This window comes from Salvelinus fontinalis, chromosome 40, assembly GCF_029448725.1.
Source record: "Salvelinus fontinalis isolate EN_2023a chromosome 40, ASM2944872v1, whole genome shotgun sequence".
Lineage (NCBI taxonomy): Eukaryota > Metazoa > Chordata > Actinopteri > Salmoniformes > Salmonidae > Salvelinus > Salvelinus fontinalis.
The window spans coordinates 21,007,116-21,027,661 of record NC_074704.1 but is presented as its reverse complement, the minus strand read 5'-3'; the positions used below and the strand labels follow the sequence as shown (position 1 = coordinate 21,027,661).

At 46.7% G+C, this 20,546-nt stretch overlaps 1 protein-coding gene across 8 annotated transcripts in view; it reads left to right on the top strand.

Moving 5' to 3' along the window:
- Positions 1-20,546, top strand: part of LOC129839645 (regulatory-associated protein of mTOR) — a 181,314-nt gene that overhangs the window by 111,473 nt on the left and 49,295 nt on the right. For all 8 annotated transcript variants that reach the window (XM_055907182.1, XM_055907188.1, XM_055907185.1 and 5 more), the window contains exons 9-17: positions 1,119-1,219; positions 3,328-3,472; positions 5,746-5,821; positions 11,294-11,395; positions 16,053-16,136; positions 16,748-16,858; positions 18,335-18,409; positions 18,706-18,771; positions 20,341-20,532. In XM_055907182.1, coding sequence (XP_055763157.1) covers positions 1,119-1,219; positions 3,328-3,472; positions 5,746-5,821; positions 11,294-11,395; positions 16,053-16,136; positions 16,748-16,858; positions 18,335-18,409; positions 18,706-18,771; positions 20,341-20,532 — 952 coding nt within the window. The remainder of the gene's footprint in view (positions 1-1,118; positions 1,220-3,327; positions 3,473-5,745; positions 5,822-11,293; positions 11,396-16,052; positions 16,137-16,747; positions 16,859-18,334; positions 18,410-18,705; positions 18,772-20,340; positions 20,533-20,546) is intronic.

Sequence of the window (20,546 nt, the reverse complement as noted above, 5' to 3'; positions counted from 1 at the left end):
GTTCCCGTCAATATCCAGTAACTTTGCACGGCCATTAAAGAGGATTGGGACAACATTCGGCAGGCCACAATCAACAGCCTGATCAACTCTATGAAAAGGTGATATTGCGCTGCATGAGGCAAATGGTAGTCACACCTAGATACTGACTGGTTTTCGGATGCCACTCCCCTATTTTTTTAAGGTATCTGTGACCAACAGCATCTGTAGTCCGTCATGTGAAATACTTTGATTAGGGCGTAATGAATTTATTTTAATTGATTAATATCCTTATATGAACTGTAACTCAGTAAAATCTTTGAAATTGTTTCATGTTCCACTTATATTTTTTGTTCACTATATTTGTGGCCTGCTGGAGGTCATTTTGCAGGGCTCTGGCAGTGCATCTCCTTGCACAAAGGCGGAGTTAGCGGTCCTGCTGCTGGGTTGTTGCCCTCCTACGGCCTCCTCCACGTCTCCTGATGTACTGGCCTGTCTCCTGGTAGTGCCTCCATGCTCTGGACACTACGCTGACAGACACAGCAAACCTTTTTGCCACAGCTCGCATTGATGTGCCATCCTGGATGAACTGCACTGCCTGAGCCACTTGTGTGGGTTGTAGACTCCGTCTCATGCTACCACTAGAGTGAGAGCACCGCCAGCATTCAGAAGTGACCAAAACATCAGCCAGGAAGCATAGGAACTGAGAAGTGGACTGTGGTCACCACCTGCAGAATCACTCCTTTTTTGGGGGTGTCTTGCTAATTGCCTATAATTTCCACCTTTTGTCTATTCCATTTGCACAACAGCATGTGAAATTTATTGTCAATCAGTGTTGCTTCCTAAGTGGACAGTTTGATTTCACAGAAGTGTGATTGACTTGGAGTTACATTGTGTTGTTTAAGTGTTCCCTTTATTTTTTTGAGCAGTGTATATAGAACACTGTTGGAGGAATGCGACCGTAGATATAAAGCAGAGTTCCAGAGACTTGTAGAATCTATGCCATGGTGCATTGAAGCTGTTGTGACTCGTGGTGCCACCCCCTCCCCCCCCCCCTATTAAGACACTTTATGTTGGTGTTTCCTTTATTTTGTCAGTTACCTATATCTTAATGTTACTCACAAATCTATGGTGTTGTGTAGGATACCTGGGAGACTGAATGACAGACGCACCCCACTGGGAGAGCTCAACTGGATCTTCACTGCTATCACTGACACTATCGCCTGGAACGTGCTGCCCAGAGGTGCACACACACACACACACACACACACACACACACACACACACACACACACACATGAGCTTGGGAGCATATATGCAAGCATACACACTCATACCCCTGTGTCTACCTGAGCTGCCCAGACAAGTAGAAAGTATCTCTCTCTCGCTCGCTTTCTCCCTCTCTCTCTCTCACAAACACTCATGTGAGTCGTGATGTAAGAAGAGAACAGTGGTGATAGGCTGATAAGCCCCAGAAGCCATACGGCACTGCAATTCATTAATCAGTGTACATCACAGAGAATCTCCTTCATGAAGGCACGGCACACCTAATCCACTACACACACACACCTCACCACACAAAACACTCTCACACAGACATATTCACACACACACACACACTCTGTCACACACAAAAGCACGCGAACACGCACTCGAGTCACACCACAATCAAAACACTTGTACACAGACAGACTCACTCTCTCTCACACACACACCCACACACACCAATTATTATCATTAGTTGGGGATTAACACTGGAGCAACCTGGCCCCATTAAACTAAATGAGATAATGCATGAATTAATAATAAGAGTTGAAAATGTCACTACCGCCCCCTGCCTTGATCTATCTGGGGCTGCTACTGCACTCTGCCTGTCTGTCCACATTCAATACACAATACATTCACACACTATACATTCACACACTATACATACACACCTACAGTACATTCCGAAAGTATTGACTTTTCAACATTTTGAATTACAGCCTTATTCTAAAATGGATCAAATGTTTTTTTTATCATCAATCTACACACAATACCCCATAATGACCAAACAAAAACAGGTTTTAAAAAATTGTTGCAAATTTATAAAAAGTAAGAAATAGGTACCATAAGTATTCATACCCTTTGCTATGAGTCTCGCAATTGAGCTCAGGTGCTTCCTGTTTCCATTGATCATCATTGATGCTTCTACAACTTGATTGGAGTCCACCTGTAGTAAATTCAATTGATTGGACATGATTTGGAAAGGCAAACACCTGTCTATATAATGTCCCACAGATGCTAGTGCATGTCAGAGCAAAAACCAAGCCATGAGGTTGAAGGAATTGTCCGTAGAGCTCCGAGACAGGATTGTGTCGATGCACAGATCTGGGGAAGGGTACCAAATAATGTCTGCAGCATTGAAGGTCCCCAAGAACCCGGTGGCCTCCATCATTCTTAAATGGAAGAAGTTTGGAACCACCAAGACTCTTCCTAGAGCTGGCCGACCAGACAAACTGCGCAATCGGGGGAGAAGGGCCTATGTCAGGGAGGTGACCGAGATCTCGATGGTCACTCTGACAGAGCTCCAGAGTTCCTCTGTGGAGATGGGAGAATCTTCCAGAAGAACAACCATCTCTGCAGCACTCCACCAATCAGGCCTTTATGGTAGAGTGGCCAGACGGAAGCCACTCCTCAGTAAAAGGCATCTAAAGGACTCTGACCATGAGAACCAAGATTGAATTCTTTGGTCTAAATGCCAAGCGTCACTTCTGGAGGAAACCTGGCACCATCCCTACGGTGAAGCTTGGTGGGTGCAGCATCATGCTGTGGGGATGTTGTTGAGCGGCAGGGACTGGGAGTCTAGTCAGGATCGAGGGAAAGATGAACGGAGAAAAGTACAGAGAGATCCTTGATAAAAAACCTACTCCAGAGTGCTCAGGACCTCAGACTGGGGTGAAGGTTCACCTTCCAACAGAGCAATAACCCTAAGTACACAGCCAAGACAATGCAGGAGTGGCTTCGGGACAAGTCTCTGAATGTCCTTGAGTGGCCCAGCCAGAGTCCGGACTTAAATCCGACCGAACATCTCTGTAGTGACCTGAAAATAGCTGTGCAGCAACCTGATACTTTGAGAGGATCTGCAGAGAAGAATGGGAGAAACTCCTCAAATACAGGTGTACCAAGCTTGTAGCGTCATACCCAAGAAGACTTGAGACTGTAATCACTGCCAAAAATGATTCAACAAAGTACTGAGTAAAGGGTCTGAATACTTATGTAAATGTGATATTTAATTATTATTATTATTTTTGTGCAAAATTTGAAAACCCTCATCCTCTCTCTTCTCTTACTCATCCTCTCTCTCTCTAGATCTGTTCCAGAAGCTCTTTCGTCAGGACCTGTTGGTGGCCAGTTTATTCCGCAACTTCCTGTTGGCCGAGAGGATAATGAGGTCATACAACTGCACCCCTGTCAGCAGTCCGCGCCTGCCACCTACATACATGCACGCCATGTGGTAAGACGTGCTGGCGCACACACACACACTTTCTCTCTGTTGGCCTTTTCTATTAAATCTAATGTCTGTCCATTCATTAGATTCATGTTGAAAACTGTCTGCAAAATCCTTTTGTGTGTTTTTCCACCATCAGTCGCTAAAAGCATTAGTTGGGGGGAGTGTTCGCCTGTTTTCATCTCTTATTGCCTCCATTATCTCTTCTTGAGAAGACAGTAAATAGCACTGAATAATCTGGGGTCTTCCTTTGTGTTACTACACCCCATCACAGCTCTAAAGAGATGCTTGAGCCAGCAAGAAAGGAAGCACAGAGAGAGAATGTGGAGGGAGGGGAAGGAAGAAGTCAAAGGAGAACAAGGGGTGGTAAGAGAGAGTGGAGGAGAGACTGATAGGAAGTGTTGAGGTAGCTAGATAGCAGTAAAGAAGGAAGGAAGAAAGAGTGGAAGAGAGAGACTGATAGGAAGTGTTGAGGTAGCTAGATAGCCGTAAAGAAGGAAGAAAGAAAGAGTGGAAGAGAGAGACTGATAGGAAGTGTTGAGGTAGCTAGATAGCCGTAAAGAAGGAAGAAAGAAAGAGTGGAAGAGAGAGACTGATAGGAAGTGTTGAGGTAGCTAGATAGCCGTAAAGAAGGAAGAAAGAGTGGAAGAGAGAGACTAATAGAAAGTGTGTAGGGGACAGAGTAAGAGACACAGAAAATGAGGAAAAACACAGTGTGGAGGTGGTGAGAAATTGTGAGGGTTTGGGGAAATATGTTGATTGATGATCGTGTCCATACATAACCAGCAAGTGTTATTAAAATGCTCTTGTTGTGTCTTTATTAGTGGGCCATTATTAGGATATAAATTGGCTGGGGACAGGTGTGCACGACTGTGTGTGTGGTGGGGGGGTGTATGGCGCTATGGCTGCACCAAGCTCTGCTGCAGGTAGAAGCTATAGCAGTGTCAGCAACTAGATACAAATTCCCTCATACACACTTTCTGAAAGGTCCCAAGGTCCCGAACTGTTATTCTGATTTCCATGTAAAATAGACTTTTGAGGGCCTAAAATATCACCTATATTTGTTTTGGATAGAAATGCTGAAAACGTTTGAAAAAGTACTTTTAATCTCATGGCTAACTACCAGGAAGTTTGAAAAGACAAGGCTTTGTGGGCGGGGAGTTTATTATCCATGTGCTCACCTTGACTGACAGCTCTTTGAAACGCCTATGTCGAGCAACTTGGATGCAGTGAGCAGTGTTGCAGTAACATCATCTCAAGCTAATGTAGTGATACACAAAGCAACTCAAACAACATTGAAATTGCATCAATAATGTCAATTGTTTTACACATCTCTTCTTTGGCGTTGCTCTTGTGATGCGGTTCACAGCAGCAATGACAGATGTGTTGACTTGAGTTTTGAACGACGGCTCGGAGATTCGAACCAGTGACCTTTCGGTTACTGGCCCAACGCTCTTAACCGCTATGCTACCTGCGGCCATCACACAGCCCTCACTCCTAACAAATCCCAATCACGTTTCATGTCACTTTTCACTCACTTCCCAAACTGATACTAACAACAAGAGAGATGTTTTTTTTGTCGCCGAACGAATGTTTGTCTGCTTGTCTCGACTGATTCCAGATGTTTCATATATTTGATATATTCATCCACTGGGATTACAGATATTTATACCTGATATGAATATTGAGTGCACACTGTGTTATGTGAATGATATGATGATTTGTATTCTACATAGATTATAACTAGCATCTAGGATCATTTGACTAGGGAAATATCTTTCTCCGTAGAGAATTGTATCGTCATTTATCTTGGATTCCACTGTTACCTGGATGGAATAGGCAAAGGCAGTGTTGTTAGAGTTGCGTTCGATGACTGGAACACATCTGTAACGTTGCGTATTGTTGCATTCGTCAACCAAATGCTCAATTCCTGGTGCGCTTTCTAACCAGAGGACAACCCCCTTAGCTGCAGACCCCAAGTGCTGCCTCAGAGCAAATAGGGAAAAGGGGGGTTGGAGGATAGGGGAAAAGGGCGGGTTGGTGAGTGGAGGGAGGGGAAGGGGGGGTTGTTGTGAGAGTGCAGCAGTGAAGGGGGTTTAATGTGTGTTATGTAACAGTATGAATTAAACATGATGACCAGGGAGAACACTTTGGAATGGATCAAAGCCTCAATGCTTTCCTCTCTAGGACCGTCTATGTGTGTGTGTTGGACATTTGGGTTGTTGATGCCTTGTGTGTGTGTGTGTGTGTGTGTGTGTGTGTGCATCGTTCCTCTACAGGCAGGCATGGGACCTGGCTGTGGACATCTGTCTCTCTCAGCTGCCCACCATCATTGAGGAGGGCACCGCCTTCAGGGTGAGTGTGTTTTTTTCCATTTATCAGTGCGGGTTCCTCTAACTTTGGGACTTAGTCATGGCGTGTGTGTGTCTGTCTGTCTGTCAGGGGTCTCAAACTCATTTTGCCTGGTGTCCAAGTTCTGTCTTCACCAAGGTCCTGCGGGGCCACACTGCCGAAGGCTTTTCCCCTTCATTTGAATAGCCCTCAGGCGCTAAGATAAATTGCCCTGTATGCTGTGGATACAATTTCTGTGTGTTTGACACCTCACTGATAAATAACCCCATTCGCTGATGGATGGCTGTCGGTCACTTCTGACTACACACTTTCAAGTTCTTTACCTTTCATTTTATTTACCCTGGTAACTTTGGCACTTCTATGAGTTTAAAATATATATTTTATTTCCACTGAATCATCACAAACACTCTCTCCGGCCCAGTCAGTGTATCACCCTATTACCCATCTGACCCAGTGGATGCAGGGGTGAAATGTCATGTCTAATAGCATCATATCACTCCATCCTGGTAAACCCGTCTGGGGCTACTTGTCCAGTCAGTGCAACTCCATCATTCATTATAAGATATTTTCAACACAAGCGCTTGAAAGTTTCCCACTGTGGTAGTCAGCTCTAACGCATCATCATTGGGGTCAGTTTGGGTGGTATGAATTGTATACTACAATACATGCTGCCCTGCCGTATACCACCTTCCTCCATGCTTTTCTACAAAAATATCGAATCAAATACAAATGTATTATATACCCAGAGATTGAACTTGAGATTGTCATAAAAGATGCTTTGCTGCAGCTCCCTGTAGAAATAGAATAGTCGGTCTGTCCAGACGAGCTACAAAAGTTTAGCATCCTGTTATGGTGTAATAATCCACTGCAATTGTAATATTGAATTCCCAATCTCTCTGGGGGAAAACCCTGGGCCAGGCAGGGGTAGAAAAGCTGATTGTGAAAACATGAGATTATTACCAGGGGTTGTGTAAGGGCTCCTTAAGCCGTCTACCGTCATCTTCTGAATTCTCCCATCTCTCTCTTTTCCTCACTCTATCTATGCCGTCTTTACTTGAACTCCCTCTATCTATTTCCCACTCTCCCTGGAACTCTTACTCCGGGGGTGTCAGACATACAGCCCATGGCCCAGTGCAGCCCTCCGGACCCCGGTGAAGACCGAAAGCAGCCCGCCGGCTAAATTAGTTTGACATCCCCGTCTTCCTCCCTCCCTCCTCTTACTCCCTCTTTCACTTGTCTCTCTCTTCCTCCATATCTCCTCAAAAAACGTGGCTATGAAATTATTTTCAGACACCATATTAAGCAGAGAGCAATGCACTCCCATTGCAAAAGTTTGTATGGAAAAGTTCAATGAATCTCTACAGAGCGTGACTCCCTCCCTCCGAGTCTGCAGTCCTATCAGTTCCCCACCTGACTTGTTGAGGTGTGCCTCTTCTGAGAGAACATCCCTCTTCCCTTTCTCCATTCTCCTCCCTCTCTTCCTTCGCCCCCGCATGCTTAATGGTACTATAATTGACCCCCCTGGGTCCTCTACAAATGTTCCCCCCTTTCTCCATCTGCCTTTTGAGAGATAAGAGACTCGTTCACTCTCTGAGTTCATTCAGAGAAACTCTCTGAACTCTGTTAGTTTGTGTGCGCGCATTCGCTCCTCGTGTGTGTGTGTGCGCTCGCTCCTCGTGTGTGTGTGTGTGCGCGCGCGCGATTTCTCCTCGTGTGTGTGCGCGCGCGCGCTCGCTCCTCGTGTGTGTGTGCGCGCGCGCGCTCGCTCCTCGTGTGTGTGCGCGCGCGCGCTCGCTCCTCGTGTGTGTGTGTGCGCGCGTGCGTTCGCTCCTCGTGTGTGTTCGCTCTTGTTCGCTCCTTGTGTGTGCGTTCGCTCCTCGTGTGTGCCCGCATGTAATTGTGGGAGAGCATAGCGGTGGTGCCCCTCGTGTGTGTGCACGCTCGCTCGCTCCTCGCGTGTGTGTGCACGCTCGCTCGCTCCTCGCGTGTGTGTGCACGCTCGCTCGCTCCTCGCGTGTGTGTGCACGCTCGCTCGCTCCTCGCGTGTGTGCACGCTCGCTCGCTCCTCGCGTGTGTGTGCACGCTCGCTCGCTCCTCGCGTGTGTGTGCACGCTCGCTCGCTCCTCGCGTGTGTGTGCACGCTCGCTCGCTCCTCGCGTGTGTGTGCGCGCTCGCTCGCTCCTCGCGTGTGTGTGTGCGCGCTCGCTCGCTCCTCGCGTGTGTGTGCGCGCGCTTTTGCTCCTCGCGTGTTTGTGCTCCTCGTGTGTGTGTGTGTGTGTGCGCGCGCGTTTGCTCCTTGTGTGTGTGTGTGTGCGCGCGTTTGCTCCTCGTGTGTTTGTGCGCGCGCGTTCGCTCCTCGTGTGTGTGTGTGTGTGTGTGCGCGCGTTCGCTCCTCGTGTGTGTGTGTGTGTGTGCGCGCGCGTGTTTGCTCCGTGTGTGTGTGTGTGTGTGTGTGCGCGCGCGTTCGCTCCTCGTGTGTGTGTGTGTGAGCGCGTTCGCTCCTCGTGTGTGTGCGCGCGCTTTCGCTCCTCGTGTGTGTGTGTGTGTGTGTGTGCGTTCGCTCCTCGTGTGTGCGTGTTCGCTCCTCGTGTGTGTTTGCGCGTGTCCGCTCGCATGTAATTGTGTGAGAGCATAGCGGTGGTGTGTGTGTACGCACGCGGTTGTTCCTCGTAGGTGTTCGCGCGCGTTCGCTCCTCGTGTGTGTGTGTGTGAGCGCGTTCGCTCCTCGTGTGTGTGTGTGCGCGCGCTTTCGCTCCTCGTGTGTGTGTGTGTGTGTGTGTGTGTGTGCGTTCGCTCCTCGTGTGTGCGTGTTCGCTCCTCGTGTGTGTTTGCGCGTGTTCGCTCCTCGTGTGTGCTCGCATGTAATTGTGTGAGAGCATAGCGGTGGTGTGTGTGTACGCACGCGTTTGTTCCTCGTGGGTGTTCGCGCGCGTTTGTTCCTCGTGGGTGTTCGCGCGCGTTTGTTCCTCGTGGGTGTTCGCGCGCGTTTGTTCCTCGTGGGTGTTCGCGCGCGTTCGTTCCTCGTGGGTGTTCGCGCGCGTTTGTTCCTCGTGGGTGTTCGCGCGCGTTTGTTCCTCGTGGGTGTTCGCGCGCGTTCGTTCCTCGTGGGTGTTCGCGCGCGTTCGTTCCTCGTGGGTGTTCGCGCGCGTTCGTTCCTCGTGGGTGTTCGCGCGCGTTCGTTCCTCGTGGGTGTTCGCGCGCGTTCGCTCCTCGTGGGTGTTCGCGCGCGTTCGCTCCTCGTGGGTGTTCGCGCGCGTTCGCTCCTCGTGGGTGTTCGCGCGCGTTCGCTCCTCGTGGGTGTTCGCGCGCGTTCGTTCCTCGTGGGTGTTCGCGCGCGTTCGCTCCTCGTGGGTGTTTGCGCGCGTTCGCTCCTCGTGGGTGTGTGTGTGTGTTCGCGCGCGTTCGTTCCTCCCTCGTGGGTGTTCGCGCGCGTTCGCTCCTCGTGGGTGTTCGCCGCGTTCGCTCCTCGTGGGTGTTCACGCGCGTTCGCTCCTCGTGGGTGTGTGTGTGTTCGCGCGCGTTCGTTCCTCCCTCGTGGGTGTTCGCAAGCGTTCGCTCCTCGTGGGTGGGTGTTAGCGGTGGTGCTTTGATTATTCACCAAATAATTTCCCTCTACTCTCGGCAGCGAGATAGTCTCTGTTGTAATGTCCTCTGCTATATTAAGGGGACGATGATGATGAAACTGGTCATGGTGCAGTTAATAGCGGCAGACACAAATTGTCATGACAAGCACTGCTCTGTGGGGAACAGAAGGCTGGTACATAAAGAAGTGGCACGCGTTCACACACACTACTGCAGCTGGTAGGAGTCAAGGCTACAATAGAGGCTTCCTTATGTAAAGGTGTTATATAATAGACAGATCGGTGTAAGAATTGGCTCCATTCAGTTGATCGTGGGGTGTGTGTGTGTGTGTCATAGAGAGGAGGTGTGCTGCGTTAGTTTCATGACTAGTGTCTGCATGTTGCATTGTTGACATCGACGTGCTGAGTTGCCGTCCACATGCTTATATAACTTACACACAAAAATAAATAAACATTGTTACAAAACTCATTAAACTCATTCTACATTGAGATGTATGGTGCCGTGTGTACAGTTCCATTATCAATGCATTAAGCCTAATGTGTGTGTGTTAGAGAATGGTGTTCTAGCTCTAACTGTTAAATGGATAATGCTATTGTTGAGTTGTGTGTTTGAGAGGTCACAGCTGTGTTTGTATGCAGGTCAAGATACAAAACGTGACCAAAAGTATGTGGACACTTCCTCGTCGAGCATCTCATTCCAATATCAAGGGCATATGGAGTTGGTATCCCCTTTGCTGTTATAACAGCCTCCACTCTAATGGGAAGGCTTTCCACTAGATATTGGATCATTGCTGTGGGTACTTGCTTCCATTCAGCTACGAGAGTATTAGTTAGGTTGGGCAATTAGGCCCTGCTCGCAGTCGCCGTTCCAATTCATCCCAAAGGTGTTCGATGGGGTTGAAGTCAGGGCTCCGTGCAGGCCATTCAAGTTCTTCCACACCGATCTCGACAAACCATTTCTGTATGGACCTTGCTTTTTTCACAGGGGCATTGTCATGCTGAAACAGGAAAGGGCATTCCCCAAACTGTTGCCACAAAGTTGGAAGCACAAAATTGTCTAGAATGTAATTATATGCTGTAGCGTTAAGATTTCCCTTCACTGGAACTAAGGAGTCTAGCCCAAACCATGAAATACAGCCCCAGACCATTATTCCTCATCCACCAAACTTTACAGTTGGCACTATGCATTGGGGCAGGTAGCATTCTCTAGGCATCCGCCAAACCAGATTTTTCCGTTGGAGTACCAGATGGTGAAGCGTGATTCATCACTCCAGAGAACGTGTTTCCACTGCTCCATAGTCCAATGGTGGTGAGCTTTACCCCAGTCCACCCGACGTTTGGCATTGCACATGGTGATCTTAGGCTTGTGTGCGGCTGCTCGGCCATGGAAAACCATTTCATGAAGCTCCCGACGAACAGTTCTTGTGCTGACGTTGCTTCCAGAGGCAGTTTGGAACTCAGTAGTCAGTGTTGCAACCAAGGACAGCTTGTGTGGTCTACCACTTTGCGGCTGAGCTTTTGTTGCTCCTAGACGTTTCCACTTCACAATAACAGCACTTACAGTTGACCAGGGCAGCTCTAACAGGGCAGACATTAGACGAACTGACTTGTAGGAAAGGTGGCATCCTATGACGGTGCCACATTGAAAGTCACTGAGCTCTTCAGTAAGGCCATTCTACTGCCACGGTTTGTCTATGGAGATTGCATGGAGTTGTACTCGATTTTATATACCTATCAGCAACGGGTGTGGCTGAAATAGCCGAATCCGCTCATTTGAAGGTGTGTCCACATGCTTTTGTATGTACTCTGTGTGAGTGAGCTCAGTATCAATGTACTGTATGTCTATTCATCATAGATGTATTAAAACGATTGTGTTTGTGTTTCATCCCAATAGCACAGTCCGTTCTTTGCAGAGCAGCTGACAGCGTTCCAGGTGTGGCTGACCATGGGAGTGGAGAACAGGAACCCCCCCGAACAGCTCCCCATCGTACTGCAGGTACACAAACATACATACACCAACGGGCGTAAAATATCTGCCCTACCCAAAAAACATCTTCCAGTTTTCTGAGTCTTTCCCTTTAAATCGCCATAGAAACGGCCCCTTTCAACGTTGATTGACCGGGTTTCGAGGAATAGAAAGTCACGGATCTGGAGATGAAAATAACAAGGGTATCAAATTGAATTTGATTGGTCCGGAGTGTGGAAACGCCTCCTAATCTTACCACCTCCCGACGCCGAAATATGGAAGATCTAAACTTGCAACGGTTCCAACAAACTAACGTTCTTATTTAATCAGTAAGCATATTAAGGTTATGTGATTCATAATGACATAGGCTAAAGAGAACTAGGTTTTGACTAGGGCTGTCAAACGATTAAAATAATGAATTGCAATTAATCACATTAAATTCTGTAGTTAATCGCAAATGTTACATTTGGTGCTAAAATAAAGATTTTTCCATTTAAAAACAAAAGCTGTGTATTGAGTTGTAGGTGTGTAGGGACAAACACAACAAATATTATCTATCAGAATTTTCTTAATGGCGTATTCACCCTAAACAAGTTAAGAAATACAACATTCCTGTAACTTACTAATGCTCCCAGTAGGCCCCACACACTGTTAAAGCTTTAGCCATTCCAAATTATTGATCTCCCAATAGCTGATCTGAGAGTTGGCTATAAAAAATAACTTGCTTTATGGATACCAAGAACAAACAGCATAAACCTGTCCAACAATGTCATGAATTCCACAGAACATAAACCTGTGACCATACACTTCAGTCGTCCTAATTTATTTTCGCTGAGCCAGTTGCTTAGACATTAGACATTGCATTAATGGTGTCCCCAAAAAAAATCTATGCTGAAAAGATGTTACACATTAGTGCGTTATTAATGTGCTAACTTTGTCAGCCTAGTTTAGACATTCATTTAGTAGCGCCCTCTTGAATTTAGCCAGTATTTCACTACATTCTAGTGAATGCCCTATATAATGCTGAATCTTCATGTCATTGTCATCAATTAACTGCATTACATTCACAAATCATTTCAAATTAGATGCTAACGATCCGAACAAGAAGTTACTGGCTCTGATGGTTTGCTAGCCTGCTAGCTAGCCCGACTGCTACATCCGAAATAATAGGGTTTGCAACAATAACAGCCAAGTTTAATCTTAAACAACAGTCCAAACAGCATGTAAATGTTAGGCCTGTTAGAACACGACTTTTATTATGAAATTTACAGGCAAATCACTACACGTCCTAGTCTCTGATTGAAGCCTTTTCCTTTGGCGATCACATACACAATGCTAGCTAGCTAAGTAGCTAACCCTGCTGCATCTAGTGTTTTCAACAATAACAACTAAATACCTTTGCGACTGTCCAACGCAACCATCGAACAACTGTAGGCCGTTTGGAACTAATAAAAAGTATGACGTTTACAATTAATTAACTTCTAAAATATAGGCTTATTAGAAACTGGGTGGTTCGAGCCCTGATTGCTGATTGGCCGACAGCCGTTGTATACCACGGGAATGACAAACATTTATTTTTACTGCTCTAATTACGTTGGTAACCAGTTTATAATGGCAATAAGGCATCTCGGGGGTTTGTGGTAGATGGCCAATATACCACGGCTAAGGGATGTTCTTAGGCACGACGCATCGCGGAGTATTGGCCCCTCATGCCTTATTGCTTAATTGGAAACAATGCAATAGAGCTGCAACTTCATCGTGACGGTGGGAGTGGTTTTACAGAATGGAATTGAGCCTTGAACAACAGAAAAGCGATTGTCATAAGCTGACTAAATGTCATTATTGATTTTTGAGCATCTATTTAAAATATGTATAGATGTTATTAGACAAAGACAACCAGAGCAACATACACCAGGGAGTTCCAATATGAGCAGAAAACTAAAGATGGGTTATATAGAAAGCTGAATATGATTTAATTGAATGTTTTAGTCATCTCAGGGATCCTACTTGAAAACATCACGAAGATGTCAATAGACATGAAGTCATAAAATTACACTAAATTGTGTAGGACATCACTAAATACTTCATAGTGGTGTGACGGTACGCATATTCGTATCAAACTGTTCGGTACGGGAACCTTGGTTCGGTCCGCACTGTCATCCTGAATGAATACATAAAATATATATATATATTTATATAATTATATAATAAATTTAAAAAATGACGCCTCTTGAGTAAATCTGAGCTGACAAAACGTTTGAGACTATTCCGTTAAAACAACTGGAGCCTATGTGCACGTTGTAATCAAAATTCTAATTGGCGCATTTCAGCCTGTCCTGTTGTGAGGCGCAGCCGGGAACTCGTTCTGTAAGTGGTGGGGTTGATAATCCAGGAGGATTCTCCATCATCGTTTAAATCTCTTATTATGCATTTTTAAATTGTGGCCACTGCAAAAATATGCAATTATAATTACATTCCAAATGTTTAAAGTGGCGTGGCGGAGTTGCCCTTAAAATGTCAAGCGGTTGCTGTGCTGTCTGTAAGCCTGGCTCAGTTAAATCATGGCCTGCTCTCTATCGCCACAAATAATGCATTTATCTGCCTTGCTAGCTCCTTGCGCTCCCTATCTCTTTCGCTCTCTCTCGCTCTTGTTCTCGCTGCTCTTTCTCTCCTTCCATCACCCTCTCCCTAACGCACTTTGTCAGGCAATATTTTCTTTAAAGTGGCACTTCACAGCAGCAGTAGCCCCATGTGTTGTTGTGCTGGCCTAGCCCCTATGCTGTACGGCTCCATGCTGTACTCGGCGTGGTCATTTCCCCCTGACTCAGCAGAGCTGTGAGCTGCAGCCTTCCCTCACATGTCCACTGGGGAAAGAAAGGCAAATTAAAAAACCAGGAGACGGTCTGGGAGAACCGTCGGGGAGGGATAGTGTGGAGGGGGTTTCTTTTTTTGATGGGTGGGAGCGGAGCGGGTGTGATTTGTGTGTGTTAGTGGGTGTGCGCACGTAGAGCATTGTACACGCCCACGTAAGCTCTTACACATACACACACACACGGTAGAACGGACAATCTTGCGTCGATCTGTAATATATAAAGCCGTGACATTGCGTTCTCAGAGAAACAGCGTGCGATTGTGTGTAATCTATTGATAAGGAGCTTTGGGAAAATAAGTAAAAGAGAGCAGGGGTCAGACAGAGAATGCCTCTTGATGTCGTCATAGTAACAGACTTCCCATCTTGACTTCCCATTGAAACAAAAGGATTGGGAAAGATGACGTTGTCCTACGATTGCTAGCTCAGAAGGGTTGGAGTTCTAGGAGGGACACTCTCACAAAGCCCATTCAATCATTATGACAGTCTAGTGAATCAGTGGGTGGCTGCAGATTGAACATCTGTACGTACCGGTTGATTCACTCCCTGATGACTTGTAACACGTGTTACGGATGATCACCCACACGCTTTGACAGGACAATGAAAGAGCATATTACTCTGTCATTTGAGCTGGTCTAAGTCTGCTAGCTTTAGTTTTGTGTGTGTGTGTGTGTGTGTGTGTGTGAGCGCACGTGCCCACTTATGATGCTGATTAGTCACTGTCACTTGTCTCAGCATTTGGGACAAGATTGGTGAGTGACTTTGCTATTCTGTGTGTGTGTCATTAGTGGCTGTTTATATAATACCATCATTCAGAAGTATACTTTTTCATCCCTCCGATTCAAACAGCTCTTAAATCGCTAAATATTTCTCCTCTTGTATAAGACAGACCACAAATTCCCAGGGTCTCCTTTCTCACACGTTCCCCTGGAGGGTTGAGGGGTAACCCTGGCACGGTCCAACCCCGGTCTCCTCCTGCGTTGGGTTGAGGTCACACTGCTCTAATAATACACAAAACCATGATAGAAATAGCAGTGTGTATGGGTTGGTCGTGGGGGTGGGTCCGTGAGGAATCCGCCCCCCCCCCCCATGTGCGCACATGTCCTCTCGCCCACGTCGCGGTCGCATGGGGACACGCCAACGTCCGGTCCTGGTGATGCTGGCGTGCCAAAAACACACGCAATCTGTTACCATAACACCTCACCCACATGCACACAAATACAATGTCATATACCGCAGGGAACCAGTGGAGGCTGGTGGGAGGAGCTATAGGAGGATGGGCTCATTGTAATGGCTGGAATGGAATGGAGTCAAACGTGTGGTTTCTATGCGTTTGATCTGTTTGATACCGTTCCATTGATTCCATTCCAGCCATTACAATGAGCCCGTCCTCCTATAGCTCCTCCCACCAGCCTCCTCTGATGGGAACACAGCCATACACATGTATTCATATTCACCTTATTACACACAGACCTATTATGCTAATATGGTATGTACACCTGAAGCTGCCAAAACACTCTCTCATACACACACACACACACACACACACACACACACACACACACACACACACACACACACACACACACACACACACACACACACACACACACACACACACACACACACACACACACACACACACACACACACACACACACACACACGGAGAGAGAGACAAACTGCCAGTGCCAGCATATTGGTGAGTGGTGTGAGCCACCTGTTCCACCTCTCCCGCTTTCCATTTGCTCACGATGCCACTAAACACGTTGCACACGCCACGATATTGACCTCTGCCCCCTCCCTGGTCTCTTTCAGGTCCTCTTGAGTCAGGTTCACAGACTCAGAGCGCTGGACCTGCTCGGCCGCTTCCTGGACCTGGGGCCCTGGGCCGTCAGTCTGGTGAGAAACTATACAGCATTCTTGTCTACCAATACACAAACACATAGCCTAAATACAAGGTTAGCTAGCACAGAGAGATGATTATTATAGATAAACAAGCACTCATCTACTGTCAGGTGAGAAACAATCTATATCAACTAGAAGACACTAAAAGTAACAAGATAACTCATGTAAAATATACTGTGTCCGTAAAATGTATGTAGGTTCAGAACCTTTGTCAAACATCACTGCATAGTAAAAAAAAAAAAAGTGAACTAGAAATCAGAACTGGATGGTGATCAGAGATAGATGGGTTGAGGGTAGCTGAAGGGTGGGACTAAAAACGATCAAAAGGTAACTCACATAAAATATACTTTGTCCGTAAAATGTATATAGTACTGTATGTATAAGCTGGAAGTAGAAGCCTAAGTGTTGTCGTCCATTAGTTTTCTCCAATTAGGGAAGGGGTGGTATATATTTATTTAAAAATAGACACCGATTTAGGGCCTTAGGGGCCTCTGAGTCTTTTCATTATTATAGAGGTGTTGCTAGAAAGACGCAATAGTTAAAGCCAGTTGTGATTTCTTTGGGTAGGAACTTTAAAGTGAATAATATCTCTTGTGTGTGTTCAGGCCCTCTCAGTAGGGATCTTCCCCTACGTGTTGAAGCTGCTACAGAGCTCTGCGCGGGAGCTCCGACCCCTGCTGGTCTTCATCTGGGCTAAGATCCTGGCTGTAGACAGCGTGAGTAGTAACACACACACACATACACACTAGCACATATCTACACATGCATCCCACAAACACTCACTGTACACCATTACAATAACCAACCCATACCAAACTCCTACCATTATTGCAAGCTACCTTTTAATTGTTGCACTTTATTTTAAACCAATTTCACTCTCCCTACAGAATAGTTGATATGTGTCTATTTAGGGACAGTCATGTTGTATCTATCACATGGAGCAGCTCTGTGTAGCTGTACAGAGACACGATTGCCATAAAGTCAATAACAGTCCCAGATAAAAGCAGAAGATATGTCTATCTGAACCCATTCAGTCAGTCAATCAGTTTAACGTCAGTTGACGTTAATGTGGAGTAGTCATCATCCGGAGATTGATGATCAGGAGATTGAGTTGTGAGAGGCTGCAACCTAGATACACGGGACTTGAAATCATTGGCCACTTTAATAAATGGAACACCAGTCCCTTTAATAATGTTTGCATATCTTGCGTTGCTCATCTCATATGTATATACTGCAAAATATCCTACTGTATCTTAGTCTAAGCCGCTCTGATATTGCTCATCCAAATATGTATATATTCTTAATTCCATTCCTTTACTTAGAGTTGTGTGTATTGGGTTTATGTTGTGAGATTGTTTGATATTCCTTGTCAGATATTGCTGCCCTGTCGGAACTAGAAGCACAAGCATTTCTCTACACCCGCAATAACATCTGCTAAACACGTGTATGTGACCAATAAGATTTGATTTGATTTTTGCTCCTTATTTTAGTGAATCCTCAACCAACTTAAGTATTTAGCTAGCGATTGGATATCAATATTGAGTAATTTTCGTAGAGGCCGTGCCATAAGTATGTTTTAGGCATGTTTATAGTACACACTCGCTTACTAGGTTATCCGTAACACAAAGAACATTGCCCTTTGGGCACATTTTAGCTGTTGAACAAAATGGCCACCCTAAAACTGACTTACACAAAGCATATTTTGACTTACATCATAGAACGTACGGTATAACACGAAGGTAGTAGGACAGTCTGTAGTATTCTAGTGATACTTTAGCATCCAGACACCCGAGTTGTCGTCAGTGTTAGTCAATGGTTAAGAATAATCAAAGGACTTTGAGATGAAAGAACAGGAAGAGAAGTTTCTCTGTCCGTTTAGTAGTGTGACTCGGGTGTTGAGTTATTGTCTTGGCTAATTCTTTAACCGTGGTTATAAATTCTATATTGAGTAGTGCATATTTGTAGTGCTGCAACATATGACATTTCCTCAAGGAGCACAAAAAAGTAATCTACCTAAATAGAAGACATGAGAGTTATTTAGGCTGAGTTGATTCGACTGTAAGTATGGCAGGAGACTTGTCAGTGACGTGTCTGAGTCATGTTTTGTTCACCGTTTGTATTAACAGCAGATTAATGGCGAGATGTCTTGACTAACTTACTGGATTGTTTCTCTCTCTCCTCTCGCTCTCTAGTCGTGTCAGGCAGACCTGGTAAAGGACAACGGACACAAGTACTTCCTGTCTGTCCTGGCCGACCCCTACATGCCCGTGAGTATCACCCAATCAGAGCATGAGAAAACCGAAAGCGCCAGAAGGCACCCATGGGTGTGACCCAGATGTTACCCTTAACCATAGATCTAGAATCAGATTGCCCTTACCTCCGATCATAACCTTTTCCATTATAGCTGAGAATATATCTGACCCTGTATCAGTGGTTAGTGACAACTTCTACCTACTCAAACATGTTGTGTGCTATGATCCATAGCTCCCAGTAATGAATGAGGTGTTGGGATACTGAGTTGATACATGGCAGTTGACTGTGTTTCTTGTGTTTTCTGTTTCAGGCTGAGCACCGCACCATGGCTGTCTTTATCCTGGCTGTGATTGTCAACAGCTACACCACAGGCCAGGTGTGTGTGTGTGTGTGTGTTAGGGGAGAATGTGGTAAATGATTCGATGAAGAAATCACTTTAAAGATGCCACTATTATAAAGCAAGCCCCACATTGATTAAAATCCCTTCAACAGACACACTCATTAATTCCCCCCAACTCTCAGTAGAGTAGATAAGTCATATTTTCAACATTTCCTCCCATTCTGCTCTCTCTCTCCTGACAACACTTTATCATGGCAACTGTCACCGTACACCGTATACTCCTCATTTATTCCCAGAAACTGCTCCAGACCTCTTCACGTGGTTTTTGGTGTTTGAGTCTCATAGATCCACAGACTTACAAACCCCCCTCGGTTGCTCTCTGTCGGTTGCTCTCTGTCGGTTGCTCTCTGTCGGTTGCTCTCTGTCGGTTGCTCTCTGTCGGTTGCTCTCTGTCGGTTGCTCTCTGTCGGTTGCTCTCTGTCGGTTGCTCTCTGTCTCCCCCTTCCCTCCTCTCTCTCTCTCTCTCTCCCTTCCCTCCTCTCTCTCTCTCTCTCTCTCCTCCCTCCTCTCTCTCTCTCCCCCTCCCTCCTCTCTCTCTCTCCCCCTCCCTCCTCTCTCTCTCCCCCTCCCTCCTCTCTCTCTCTCCCCCTCCCTCCTCTCTCTCTCTCCCCCTCCCTCCTCTCTCTCTCTCCCCCTCCCTCCTCTCTCCCTCTCCCTCCTCTCTCTCTCTCCCCCTCCATCCCTCTCCCCCTCCCTCTCTCTCCCCCTCCTCCTCTCCCTCTCCCTCTCCCTCTCCCCCTCCCTCCTCTCTCTCTCTCCCCCTCCCTCCTCTCTCTCCCCCCCTCCCTCCTCTCTCTCTCTCTCCTTCCTCCTCTCTCTCTCTCTCCTCCCTCCTCTCTCTCTCTCTCCTCCCTCCTCTCTCTCTCTCTCTCTCTCCTCCCTCCTCTCTCTCTCTCCCCCCCCTCCCTCCTCTCTCCCTCTCCCTCTCTCTCTCTCTCTCTCTCTCCCCCTCCTCTCTCTCTGTTTGTTTAATGGTCTCCGTCTCCCATTGGCTCTGTGTTAATAATAGATGAGCTCCAACATTACAGAGACGTGCCGCTCGTGGATTGGTTGGAACATGTGGTCTAAGCTTCAGGGGTTAGGAGTGATGGTACTCCTACTGGTTGGGCTCAGCTACGGTGTGATCACGTTAAAACGTTGTTACAGCTTGTACACAAATCCCTGAACTGCTCTAGTTGTCTGATGGAGGATAGTTTGACACTGCCACAAGGCAGAGAGTCTGCCAAAATAGGTATAGGCTTTCAAGTGGTGGCTTTTCATAGCCACCGGAACCAATACAACCCCACATAACAGGTGACGGACTCTTAACTGTCAAGTATTGGACGTCGAACCTTCGTGTTCACAGTGGGAGGTAGAGGTTAGTTCCCTGTTGGTTTGCCCATAGACTTCCAGACGTGAAGCTCAGCTTAAAGCCAAGTCATAAAGTGTGTGTACATCCTACAGGGTCTCATCAAAGGAAATTGTGTGGACTTGTGTGTGAATTACTGACATGGCCTACCAACTCCTTACTCGTCCTCCTCCTCAACCCTCCTTCTACCCCCCCAGGAGGCCTGCCTGCAGGGGAACCTGATAGCCATCTGCCTGGAGCAGCTCTCTGACCCTCACCCCCTGCTTCGTCAGTGGGTGGCCATCTGCCTGGGACGCATCTGGCAGAACTTTGACTCGGCCCGCTGGTGTGGTGTCAGGGACAGTGCCCACGAGAAGCTCTACAGCCTGCTGTCCGACCCCATACCTGAGGTGAGAGGGAAGGA